Genomic DNA, 14,475 nt, shown 5'->3' with positions numbered 1-14,475 from the left:
TATGCCAATAAGATGGACAACACAGAAGAAATGGACAGATTCCTAGATACATATGAATTACCAAAGTTGAATGAAAAAGACCTAAAAATTCTAAACAACCCAATATCAACCAATGAAATTGAAAATGTAATTAAAAACTTATCAACTAAGAAAAGCCCAGGCCCTGATGGCTTCACTGCTGAAATCTACAAGACATTTAGAGAGGAACTGCTGCCACTACTGTTGAAACTCTTCAATGAAATTGAAAGGGAAGCAATAATCCCAAATTCATTCCTGGAAGCAAGCATCACCTTGATCCCCAAAGCAGAGAAAGACCCAACCGAAAAGGAGAACCATAGGCCAATCTCACTAATGAACATAGATGCAAAAATCCTTAATAAGATACTGGCAAATAGAATGCAGAAGATCATCAAGAAGATCATACACCCTGATCAAGTGGGATTCATCCCAGGGATGCAGGGATAGTTCAACATACCCAAATCAATCAATGTAATACACTATATCAATAGAGCCAAGGACAAAAACCATACGATTATCTCCATAGACGCAGAAAAAGCAGTTGACAAAGTCCAACATGCATTTATGATAAAAACCCTACAAAAAATTGGAATAGATGGTCTTTACCTCAAACTGATAGAAGCCATCTATGAAAACCCAACAGCCAATATCATACTAAATGGTCAAAAACTGAAATCCTTCACACTAAAATCAGGAACAAGACAAGGATGTCCACTATCACCACTCCTGTTCAATATAGTTTTGGAAACATTAGCCACAGCAATTAGACAAGAGAAAGAAATAAAAGGAATAAAGATAGGTAATGAAGAAGTCAAATTGTCATTATTTGCAGATGACATGATACTCTATATAGAAGACCCCAAGAACTCCACCAAAAGTCTTCTAGACTTAATAACCAAATTCAGTCAAGTAGCTGGTTACAAGGTCAAAACACAAAAATCAAGAGCTTTCCTCTACACAAATGACAGACTCACTGAGAGAGAAATAGGGCAAATAATTCCTTTCATAATAGCATCCAAAAAACTGAAATGCCTAGGAATCAACCTAACAAAAGAAATCAAAAACCTCTTCTCCGAAAACTATGGCACTCTGAAAAGAGAGATTGAAGTTGATATCAGGAAATGGAAAGGCATCCCGTGCTCCTGGGTAGGAAGGATTAATATAGTGAAAATGGCCAAACTTCCAAAACTGCTACATAGATTTAGTGCAATTCCAATTGAGATCCCAGCAGCATACTTCATGGACCTTGAGAAAACAATGCAAAAATTCATTTGGAGCAAGAAGAGACCCAGAATAGCAAAAGCAATTCTAGGTGACAGAGACATGGCAGGGGGTATCACAATCCCCAACCTCCAACTCTACTACAAAGCTACTGTGATAAAAACAGCATGGTACTGGCAAAGAAACAGACCTGAGGACCAGTGGAACAGATGAGAAGATGGAGAAACAACACCAGACACACTCAGCCATGTTATCTTCGATAAAGGAGCCAAACACCCTCACTGGAGGAAAGATAGCCTCTTTAATAAATGGTGGTGGAAAAATTGAGTTTCAACTTGCCAAAGATTAAAACCAGACCTATATCTCTTGCCATGCACTAAACTAAAATCAAAATGGATTAAAGATCTAAATATTAAAATAGAAACTCTGAACCAGTTGGAACAGAGGTTAGGAAGAACTCTTGAAGACATCGGTGTAGCAAAAGATTTCATGAACAAAACCTCAGTTGCCCAGGAACTAGCACAAACAATCAACAAGTGGGATCTCTTCTTATTAAAAGGCTTCTGCACAGCAAGAGAAACCACCAGCAGTGTGAAGAGACAACCCACAATGTGGGAAAAAATCTTCACTTGCTTTTCCTCAGACAAAGATCTATTATCTCGAATTCATAAAGAACTTAAAAAGATCAGACCTCCCAAATTTAGAGACCCAATCCAAAAATGGGCATCTGAAATGAACAGACATTTCTCAGACAAAGAACTAGAAATAGCAAATAAATACATGAAAAAATGTTCAATGTCACTGGTCATTCGAGAGATGCAAATGAAAACAACACTGAGATTCCACTTCACTCCAGAAAGAATGGCTGCTACCATGAAATCAACCAATAACAAATGCTGGCAGGGCTGTGGGGAAAGAGGAACCCTGCTCCACTGCTGGTGGGAGTGTAGACTGGTGCAACCATTGTGGAAATCAGTATGGAGATACCTCAAAGAACTAGGACTGGAAGTCCCGTTTGACCCCGCTATTCCAATGCTGGGGATCTTCCCCAAAGAATTAAAAGAATCATAGCACAGTGATATATGTGCACCCATGTTCATAACAGCGCAGTTTGTGATAGCTAAAACTTGGAAACAGCCCAAATGCCCATCAACTGGAGACTGGATAAAGAAAATGTTTTGTTTTTATAAAATGGAATACTACTCAGCCATAAAAAATGAGAAATTAGAGACATTTATAGCTAAGTGGATGCACATTGAGGTGATACTCTTAAGTGAAATAAATAGGACACACATGTATAAATACTGAATAGTTTCTCCGGTGTGAGAAACTGAAAGCGTAAATAAGGACTAAATGTATAATAGGTAATGTGAAATAGGAAGAAAAGGGGCAAAGGGGAAGGAAGTGAGAGGGCTAGGGGAAAGGATAGAAGGGAATGGGGTTAATATGAGAAAATGGACAAATAGGAACAAAATCTTTGTAAATAGGGAAGGGTGGAGGGGGTGAAGGGAGGGCTAGGAATGGGAAAAAAATAAGAACCAAGATGCATTGTGTAAAGGTACAATTCCCAAGGAGAAATGTAAGTGTGTTGTATACCTGCAATGTACCAATAAAAGAATTTAACAACAACAACAAAAAGAAACGGCATACCATTTGTTGTTTTTAACATAATGCCACATGGAACATCTGGCCCTGGGACACATGTGATCAGGGAGACTCTGCTCTGGTCTCTCCAAAGCCCAGGGTCCCCCTGTCTGCACACTGCTGCCTCTCACTCTTCTCATTTGGATGGTATTCCATGGTGCGACATTACCTCTGTCAGAAATGAATGCTTATTGAGAAAATGCACAAACTCAGCCTACTACAAAGTGCTGAACATGCTAAACAATCACCAGGGTCCTGAACAGTTCTACTGACAGCTGAATATAGGTCTACTGACTTTTACCTCCCAGGCAGAGGCCAAAATGGAACAACATGTCCTAAAGTGTTCTTCCGGTCAGAAATGTAAACTGAATCCAGAGAATCCCCTCCACTCTCTTAAAATCAGATGGCTCATTTCATCTTTAAGACATTTTTTTCACTTCTTTCATGTGGAATCTAGGAGGAGTTCCTAGGCACATAGGAAGAAGGTATTTGTTTGGTAAAAAAAAACTAAAAGTAAACCTTCCATGGCATATTCTGCCGAGATGTAAAACCATGGGCCTCTCCGTATAAGTCTAGCTAAAACAATTCCTCTGAAAATGGCAACTGTTTTGCACTGGTACACTGAAGCTAGTGTCCTCAGGCTTCTTCTTCTATGGACCATTTTTATCTGTATTATTCAACTTTCTTTACTACAACAAATACCTCAGATAATTAACTTACAAGGATTTATTTTGGCTAATGTTTTCAGAGGATCCGATCCATGGTGATAGAGCCCCAGTGTTTTTAGCTCAATGACAACACATCATGGTGGGAAAATATAGGAAAACCACTTACCTCATTGCTGGGAAATAAAAGAGAGAGAAGGAACTGGAGCCCCACGTGCTATCACCCTGAAATCACCCAGTAGGCCCTACCTCTTAAATTTCCACCAACAGCACCAAACTGGAGAAAGCCTCTCTAACATGTGGGTGCTTGTTGGTTGGGCCAAAGCATAGCAGGATCCCTGATGTGAGCAAAAAGCATAGTTTCATCTATGATCAAGCTATAGCAAAACTTACCTTAGGATTCTCAGAAATCGCTGAGTTTTGACCTAATATGAATAGCATCATATGGTTCAACAAAACAAAGCAAAACAAAACAAAACACAAAGGGCCAGGGGTATTGCTCAGAGTTTAGAGTGCTTGCCTAGCTTACATGGCATCTTGCATTTGATCTCCAGCACTACTAAAACAAAAACAAAAGCCTGAGAATAAACTTCTTTCATCTTAAACACACACCAGGGCCGGAGATTTAGCTCAGTAGCACTGCACCTGCCTTGCAAATCCAAGGTCCTGAATTTGACCCCCAGTACCAAAACAAAAAGAAAAACACACACCAAACACAGCAGAGTTATGTACATCATGTGTCAACTTAGGATGTCACCACAGAGTTAATAACCATATGTTATGTCTGAGATCTTCACCCTGAGTGGATAATATTGTCACTTTTTGTACTAAGGATCCTGTGACTTGAGCCCAGAAGAGATGCTCCTCAGTGTTTCTGGAGTGGACACAGACAGGGTGGGCATAGCCAGTGCTCTCTGCTTACATTCTGTCTCTATCAGAACCCCTCTCCAGGAAACTGCAGAATAGCCTGGCTCTGCTTTTCCTAAGCTGATGTTTTTTGGCTTGGAGCATCTGTATCATGGGCAGAGGGATCACTATGCATTCATCTCACTTGATGCAAAGGGAAGTGAACATGCTCCATTTTGCCTGTAGTAATTTCTGGGCTTCTGAGAAGTAACTCAAGGGATGATTCCACCATTGCTAGGCTTGGAGTTTCTCCTTGAGACAGGAATGGTTATTTGGCAAGTTCACAGCTGAATAATGCTAAAATACCAGATAGTACTTAAAAAAAAAAAAAAAAAACAATCCTTCTTCCTTATAGATACCTCTGAGCACACCAGGGAGGGGAATTCAGGAAACAATGAGGTAAAAATTATCAGACAAGGTTCAGTCAGGTGGGTTTTCCATGGAATAAATCAGTTTCCCGACTTTCCATTTCATGCACTGGAGCAGTCTAGTGCTTTTGATAGAGTCAGGAGACAAGGGCACCATGAAATTTTAACCACTATTCTACCCAGAAAGAATCCTAGGACAAAACAGATTTGTTGATGTAGTTCTTTTTCCCCCTGCAGGACTTCTCAGGGTCTTGGCTGTGATAATTACAGGGAGAAAACTATTTTTAAAACCTTAGTGCCAGTAAAAAAAAAAAACCAGCACATCTCTACATCATATACTTATTTTTTAAACCAAAAATATTGAGTATGCAAGAAATATGGAATGAAACAAGATAACTGTGTTTTTAGAAGAAATTAATGGTATGATTCACAGAAAATCCCCAGGCTTGAAATCAGAAGATCTGCATTTTAGTCTCAGATATTTCAAATAAGCAGTAATAGGCAAAAGGTAGAGAAGATATTTATTGCTAATATTCCATAAAGTTTTATAGATGTTTCACAGATACCACTTATGAGACTAAAATAAACATTAAGAAAATTTATTTTTATTGAAATTAAAGATTAGAATAATTATGTAAATTAAGAAAGATTATATCATGAAAACATGAATTTGTGATTACATAATACAATGTCCTCAGTTGCCAACATCTTTCAGCACACACACACCCACCACACCATGTGGGGACCCTAAGAGACATTCTCACTGGTGGAAATTCCGGTAATGCCTACGTGACCCCAAGGACTCTGGTCCTCAACTAAAATTTTGTAAATCCCTGATAATAAGAATAATAGCATATTTTTATATAAGATTTGTGTAGATAATGTTCATTCTGAAAACAGAGGCTGTCTTCAGTGGTACAGCCAAGAGGAACCTAGAGGAACCTACTCAAATTTAATGACAGAGTGGAGTGAAACACAAGCTCTCTCTCCCTTCCAACCCTGGCAAGAGCCACCTGCCTTCTCTCTATGATGGGACATGCACTTGTGATCTGGTTCACCACCTCTACTTTAGGAAACCACCTAACCCACTTCTGCAGTAATCTTCCATGGTCTAGGATTGCTCCCATGCCCTCCACTGGAGTGATCGTACACTCAGTCCTGGAAAATCAGTAGAATGTTCTCCCTGATATGGTGACAGGCTCAGAGTCTTTACTTTTATTTTTGCTCAGAAATATCAAGAAAGATGTTCTGTATTTCCTCATAGCATTAACTCCATCATCAATATTTGCCATTAGTGCCAAAAAAAAGAAACCAATGGAATAGTGAAATTAAACCTCTGAGAGCAATTTGTGATCCCCAACACACTGTGAGAGCATGTGAGTCATAACATTCCCTTCCAAGTGCTGCATCTAATCAAGGTTGCTTCACAGCTGCCTCCCCAAGACCAACAATCTGCTTTTACCTGACTCCAACTCCAGGGGGTGGCTCAGGCACCTTAGTCTGAATCAAAGTTGCAGTCTAAAACCTACCCAATGATTATTAACAGTAGTCTTAAAATAAATATATGCATACTGTATGTTCATATGCATATATGTATACATATAAGAAGAAAGGGAGAAGAAGGGGATGAAAAAATAATTAGGATATGTTATCCCCACAATGAATGTAGTAATCACACACTGCAAACACGTACTAATGAAAATTTTTTTTAAATCTCCCCAAAGTGACTGATCACTCAGCATTTTGTTCCCAAAAATCGCAGAAAAAAATGCACAGAGACACAGAATTTGGGTAAAATAATAGAAGTTTTACTTGCAAGCAGGCGGGACACCAGAAACTGGTCTGGTTAGTGTCCGTGTTCTGCGTTCTTTGTTAGTCACCTTTTATACTTTTGTTAGTTGTTTTCTCATCCCTAGTGGTCTTTGTTAAGTAAATAAAGTTCCAATTTCTGCTTAATGGTTAAACACAGGTGGTTTCTGTCACTGATTACAGTCCTAAACATGTGATAGTAATGGCACATATATCACAAGTTTGTTCAGGAATTGTCACTTTGTTCTTCAGAGCTAAGATGCTACCTAGAGTGGAGCTACCGATGAAAGGAGCTATATAACCTTCACTTTAAACAACAAAAGCAACGGTCTAAGGCAAGCTTTTAAAGGGATACACTACCTATTTTGCTTCCACAACTACTTTAATAGCTAATCTACTAAACTTACTTTAAAACTTTTCTCTATCAATTTCAAGGGAGAGTCACTGTGTATTTGAATTTTAAGTTATATTATAACCACTTTAATTACCTTATCAGCAATAATGGCCAGAACAAAAAAAAAGAATAAATATTTTTAACAATTTTTTAAAGAGTCACAAAATATGCACAGTGGTTTAAAAATTAACACAGTACATGGGGAGGAAATGGCAGGCTTGTCCTTTCAGCTAACCCTGTATCAGGACTGTTAGTTGTCAAACTCAAGCCACTCCTTCCTCCTTCCCAGCCATGTGAGTCAGAGGCAGACACCTCCCTGAGAGGTGTTCAGTCTCACAGTGGAGGGAACTGGGTCTCTGTCACTATTGAGCCACTGTACAGCATTCCTGCAGTCACGTGAACTTGAAATGTTTCCTTCTGTGAAATTTTCCTTTTCATTTAAAGCAGTGCATTTGAGGTTTTCTTATATTTGGAACATAAACAATCATAACTGATGCAAAGCATATTACTTTGTTGGGCATTTTAAACACATTTAGCCGCCTACTCTTCAACCCTAAAACATACTCAAGAGGTGAATTGGATACAAGGAAATGAGAGGCCTCACTCATACACTTTTAAGAACAGCAAGAACTGCCATTGGTCAAGAAAAAAAAAATCAGAAAAGAGAATTTAAAAATACAAAACTCCAGGTCATTTAGTATTGGAGTATAGAATGTCCTACAACTTAAAAGTCCACCCAGTCATTGGATTAAAGAAAACAACACAAAAACTATCTACTTAAAGAAATTCCTATTTAAAAACACTCATTTGCTGAGAACTTCAGGCATCTTGGATCATACCCTACATGTATACCAAAATGCAGTGTTCCATAATCACTGGAAATCAGCGTCTATTTGGGTTCAGAAGCACACTGAAAAAAATGATTAGGTCTCAAGGCCAGTTCATAAAAGCCCATTTGACTCCAAATGGACCTGAAGTAGGCTGACAACTATAGCAGAAGGTAAAAGGATGGACAATCCATACCCTCTGGAGATTATTTTGCTGCTCTGACATCATCTGGACCTGAGGAAAGAGGCCCTCTCTAACAGGAACATGAGGTAGGAAATACTCCTTTATAAGATGCTGTCTGTCACTGAATGGCTCAAGCTAAGGCTGGCTGGCAGTCAGTTGTGGAGGAGAAAAACAGGGAGAGATGACCCTGGACTCCCCCAATGCCATTTCCAAGTTTTTCATATCTCTTTGGATTCTGAGGGGCCAAAAAGATACTATGAATGACAGATGCTCTGTTGCCCCATCAGTGAGGCACCTGATGGCAGACACATGCCAACAGCAGGAAGAATTCCTCCTTGCTAGTGTCACTGCCCACCCTGCTACTGCCTGAAATACCCAGACAAAGGCTCATGGAGCCATCACAAAGAGCAGCACACTTTAATTTTTGGAGCTTTGATATGGGAAATGAGATGGGTATACAATTGCTACCTTCTCTGTCTAGCTGGTTTTGGATTTTGACTCTCATATCTAGAGGAATGCACTTGACTTCCAAAACCCAGGGTAGCCACGCTTTCCTCCATGAAGGCTCCTCAGAGTCTTCCTGGTTGAAATTAGTGATGCTTCCTCAGAACCCTTATAGTAGCTTTTCCATTCGGTCCCTACTATAGTCATTTGTGGTCATGTCTTCACTCCCTTATTAGAATATAAAATCTTAAAGCAGGATCCAGGAGAACCTTGTTAAAGGTAAGGGGGATGGGCTATTTCCCTCTACAATCTAAGCAATTGGTTGGGGCAACTGGACCAGCACACTGAGGAAAGGATTTGGAGATAATAGCTTTCATCCAACATGAACTCATTTGCATATTAGGTGGGCATGTGCAGGTGTCTGCTGGATGTCTGTTGTGTGTTGAGCATTGACTTGGATTTCAGGAGAGGGGTAATGTGAACAGGAGCTGGACAACCCATTTCCCCTCCAAAACTCAGAGTCTAATAATAGATACTATCCCTCCCATTGATCCTCAACATCAACTCAGAGGTAGAATTAGAAATCAGGACATGTCTGGCCATTCAAAAAAGTGGTAATACTGTAACTGGTCACCTGGGGAAAAGGTATAAAATTCCTATTTTATGCCACTTGACTTTGGAAGTTCAAACATACATGAGGATATCCTGGCCTTATTAAAATGTCTCTAGAGATAGGTAGGGACAGATTTCATAAGGTGTTACGGTCCCCATCATGGAGATTTGGGGGGAAAATGAAAAGTAAAAGGAAGAGCATGAAGTAGGATGTATACGTCATAGGGTAGACATGAGCACAGACCCCTGAGCCAGCTTGCCCAGGTCTGAATTGCAGCTTGGAAATTAACTTGCTGTGTGACTTTGGCTGGTTGGTTAAACTCTCTCAGTCTCATTCTCTTCATTTGTGAAAGGGAATAAAAGTATCTTTCTTACAGAAAAGTGATGATGAATAATAAAAGTTAGTGTAGCTCAGAGCTCAGAAGAATCTGTTTCATTTTCTGCTGTTTGGGCTGAGCGTAGCTTATGACTAGGAATGGACAATCTCACGTGTACCACTAAGGTTAGTCCTTTGCTGAAGAGACACAAACTTACCTCTTAGCACCACTGATAAAACATCCCTGAGAGAGCTGACTGCCAACCCAGGGAGTAAAGGAACTTGTAGATCCCTATGGACCCAACTGAAGGCTTCCCACTTAATTGCAACATTCACAACTAACCAGGCAGTGTAAAATACCGTCATTCTGTGTGCTCTATTCTGGTTCAGGGCATGGACAGGCATGTAATTACTTCAAGGAGACTTCAGTCTAGACACTCATCCTCCTGCAATATCCAAACTCCTCTAGAATGGAGCAAGTCTTCTTTTGTTTGGGTTTAGTTCTGCCCCTTCATCTTCCTATCTAAGCTTCAGCTTCTAGTCTTTGGTCCACAAGCTTTCCTGCTAATCCCAAGACTCTTAGACTTCATTGTGTCATTTTTCTGTGTAACTCACTTGGTTGGGTGAGGATATAAAAGATGAAAACAAAAGTGAAATGACATTTCCCATCAGGATTAGGATTAAAGTGTGATGATATCAAATATTTTTCAAGGGTCTGGGTAAAGGATCTCCTATAAGACAAAGTTAATCAGTACACCTCCAGGCAGTATTGACTAGAAGTGAAAGTGCACATTCCTCCCGACCAAGCCAAAATAAGGTTCCTGTACCCAGAGGAATTTTCTTTGGAGAGTGAGCCACATACCAAGAACATTTATTGTGCCTTGTTTGGAACAGAGAAAAAACTAAAAAACAACCAAAACACCCAGTAATAAGGAAATGGCTAGCTGGTATATCCTCTGCAGTATTTAAACCATGAGCTATATCCAGATGTACTAATTGATAAGAGGTTACATAACAATATTTATAGGCTGAAATTTGTGAACCCCACTGCCTGCTCAATTCCTTTGTTGAGGTGGTAATCCCCAGGCTCTCAGACTGACTGTATTTGGAGAGTCTTTAAGAGGTAATTACAGTTAAAGGAGCTATGGGCCTTAATCCAACATAATTGGTGTCCTCATATGAAGAGGAGAGGAGGACACAGACAGGCACACCCAGAAGGAAGACCATGTGAAGACACAAGGAGAAGATGGCCATCCGTAAGTCAAGACCTCAGAGAAACCAAACCTACTGACAACTTGATCTTGAACTTCACAGCATCCAGAACTATGAGAAAATAATTTTTTGTTGCTTAAGCCTCCAACTCTCTAGTACTTTCTTATAGCAGTCTGATCAGACTAATGCCCACCAGCAGAGGTTTCCTAGGGATGTGTACAGATGCATGTTAGGAATGAATAGCAGGATGGAAGGGTGACCCAGGCTGGAAACAATGCTCACCTTTGGGGAGAAATTAAGATCAGGATTGTAGATGGTGGCTGAAAGGGATTTCCATCTTAAAAATAAAATTTGATCTTTACAATGAGAAAAGTAACCATACAGTTGGGCATAATACTCAGCGTTAGAGCTTTTACTTATCATGCACAAGGCCTGGGGCTCAATCTCCAGTGCTTCAAAAATAAAAATGAAAGATAAAAATGTAACTCTCTTCCATGGTACAGGATGCTAAGAATGCAGGGCGCAAGCTATTTTGCCACTTGGATCCAGCTCTTTCAGGGGCTTCTTGTCAGTGCCTCTCTCCCACCCTCACACCCCTGTGCCACACCAGACCATCCTGTCTCTGTAAGGCCTCCATGCCTCTGTCGGGCCCCCTCTGCTTGGCACACCTGTTCCCTTTTTTACACCAGTGTTGCTGATCTTTGTCCTTCACACTCCAGCTTGAATGCCAATCACTTTACAAAAATGACCCGAAAAGTCTTCCTGATTTTGTAGAGGCACAGCTCCCTTTTATTTCCAAATCTTTTCTGTACTGATGTCTCTGGTTCAAAATCAGAGCGGCAGCCAACTAAATGTTCATTTGGTTCCAAATGAATGAACAACTGTAATGTTTTCTAGCATGTTCCTTTGCCATTTAGTGCACCTCTAAGGCCACCTCAATGTGTAGACTCCCGAGAGGCCAGAGCTGTAATCAGGACACGAGAGAGGTCCTAGCCTGCTACTCTTGTAATGTAACATGACAACTATATTTCTGGGTCAGCTAAGACCCATTTGCTTTCAATTCTAGTGAAATCAACCAGAAATGTATTGCAATTTATTTTATTCAATTCTTCAGGAAGTTTTTATTACTTAATATGCAATAGGTATAAATAAAAAACTTCCACTGATCTCTGACTGGGAGGCTCAGATAATGAATAATGCTGGGCTTACCTTTTCATCGGCTTGGGCGAGCATTCTCTCTCCAGATTGGAGGATGTATGTTTCACGTGCATTGCATTATAGGAAGTATGAGTGTAGTCATTTTCATCACTGTAGTCAGGACCAAGTAACGTCCGGGCCCATGTTCCCATGTCATAAGGAGGAAGGGTTCCTCCAAATTCAGAGGGCAAAAATTCAGGATGTATTAGTTGGTGAAGGCTATTTAAATTATTTCCATGCAGGAAAATCTGGAAAGAAAAAATAATTACCAATAACAAATCTGAAGCATGATCAATTATTTAATCTAATATACAATTTAGCAATGACAAATTGGATGCGCTGCTGGTGATCATAGCGTTTAAAGAGGCATTCATTTTGTGCCTGTAGCTTAGTCATCATAAAATGTTAATTTGTTGCTCAGAGAAGGGGCTGAATTAATCATAGTTTAAAATGAGTTTTATGAACAGATTGGGTATTATCTGGTCATGGCTCAGATTCATACCTACAGTCATTTTCTAATTATCCCTGCTAATGACAGGAGCTAGGCTGTGCACCACCCCAATCCCTGATCATCTCAGACTGCTCCATTCTCTCTGCTGAGCACTCTGGCCCTTGGTGCCTCCCTCAGGCTTGCCCTCCTCACCCTGGAAGAAAACACAGCTTCTTCCTAAATCTGTTCCAGGAGAGCCTGCTTATTCTGGTTCTCCCTGCCCACCTGCCAATGAACTCTTTGGTATCTACTGACTTCTAATGTTTTGCCCCCAAAGTGTTCATTTATGTCTTGCTTCCCTGCAGGAGAGAACACATGTACAATGAGATGGTGTTGTCTTATTCCTTTACAATCTTCCATTCTTACTCAGTGGAATTGAAAATTATTGTTTGAGAATGCACTGTGAGATATTTGTGCAGGAATTTTCCATCTCTGTCTACATTTGGGGCTATTACCTGAATAAGTTTGCATTTTCTGAACATAAAATGGGTAATGATAGAAATTGGTCTAACAAGGGAGAAAAATCAAATTACAATTATTTTCAGAGAAGCCCGCAAGATGGGTATACCAAAACTAGGTAATTACCATTCACTGCAGTTTAGGAATTGACTCTGAAACTTGATTTAAAGTGCATGTATCTAATAAAATCAGTTCCTGCCCTTAGAACAAGGACCATGACATTTGAATGCATGAAATAATTAACTACACATAAGTTATGCATAATTAATTATATGTAACAAATAAATTGCACTAAAGTATAAGACCATCAATTATACAGACATGTATGCAGATGCATACACACACACCACAGTTAATCATGAAAAAATTTCAATATTATTTTTAAAATATTTAAATAGTAGGACCTTGATAAAACAATTGCTACCTTTTGCTTCTGTATTCATTTTAACTTATTATGTAATGGTATATTTCAAGATAAGGGAGAAAAGAAGCCAAGTGCTAAATTCTTCAGAACTCTGTAGCACTTCAGAAAATAATATACATTTTCTGACATTGCGGACGGGTAGGACCAAATTTTAATAAAAATTATTTCTTTTTTAAAAACTTCAACTATTCTGGCTTACACAAAACTCCTTAGAGAGTGCTGTAGTATTTGAAGCATGCTAAAGTTAAATAGTCTCCCTGGTATTCAAAGTAAACATTTCTCCCCAGGCACCCAATACTGTATGTCCAGTTCTTAAGGAACTGAGGGTGCTGCTGAAGAGGGCCCTCTATTCTGGGTATCTTGTGGAATGAAGAACACAGAGGTAAAGGGCTGGAGCCTGCACCTGCCACAAGCTGTCCGAGGCCCAAAGCTCCAGAAGCTCCTTTCTCTGACTGAGCAACAAGTATCCATTGTAGGAGGAAGGAAGGCACTAAGAAGCCCAAAGCCATATTGCAACACTGTAGGACATTTCTGTCCTTGGCACTCTCCTGAGCCTAGACTGATTGTAAAGTGTCTGGGAGTGTCTCTGCCTCCTAGCACTGCTGAATTCTAGTTCTTATTTCTATGGTTGTTCAATGATAGCGGAGCTATCTTTCCCTAAAAACCTAGAAGAAGCATCCATTCCAAGGTCTATGAATTAAGAATCCTACAGTGTGTGTGTGTGTGTGTGTGTGTGTGTGTGTGTGTGTGTGTGTAGCCTTACATCATGATCCCCTCTAAATACACAGAGTTCTCCCTAGGGCTGAGTCTCCCAGGTGTCTATATACGAAAGGTGTTGTGAGAATGACCCTGGCTAGGTTCCCTCAGGGAGGGATGCTCCTGACCCAGGAGGCAGCCAAAATCAGAACACCCCAAAGAAAACATTGCAGCACTAATCACAATAGACAAGCTAGGGAAACCCCAAGTGTCTGCCCACAGATGAATAGATATAGAAAACGTGACATGTACATCTATACTCACACAATGGAATATATTAGCCTTTAAAAATGAGGTCCTGACATTTTTGATAATATAAGTAAATTTGGAGAACCTTATGTCAAGTGAATTAAGCCAGGTACTGAAAGACAACACATGATTTCACTTATATATGGAGTCTAAAAAGCAATCAAACTCCTAGAAGCAGAGAGTAGAAGGATGGCACCAAGGACTAGGTGTGGGGAATGGGAAGATGATGGTGAAAGGGAACAAAAGTTCAGTCACTCAAGATGAATAAATTCTGGAGATC

The 14,475-nt window shown here is 39.9% G+C and overlaps 1 protein-coding gene across 1 annotated transcript in view; it reads right to left on the bottom strand.

The window, feature by feature from the left end:
- Clvs1 (clavesin 1) overlaps window positions 1-14,475 on the bottom strand; it is a 247,551-nt gene that overhangs the window by 30,772 nt on the left and 202,304 nt on the right. The window contains exon 5 of the mRNA XM_004842139.3: window positions 11,830-12,065. Coding sequence (XP_004842196.1) covers window positions 11,830-12,065 — 236 coding nt within the window. The remainder of the gene's footprint in view (window positions 1-11,829; window positions 12,066-14,475) is intronic.

This window comes from Heterocephalus glaber, unplaced genomic scaffold, assembly GCF_053883595.1.
Source record: "Heterocephalus glaber isolate CG9 unplaced genomic scaffold, H.glaber_assembly_v1.0 deba00001553, whole genome shotgun sequence".
NCBI lineage: Eukaryota > Metazoa > Chordata > Mammalia > Rodentia > Bathyergidae > Heterocephalus > Heterocephalus glaber.
Note: the sequence above shows the minus strand (reverse complement) of the source record. Positions and strands in the feature narration are given on the sequence as shown.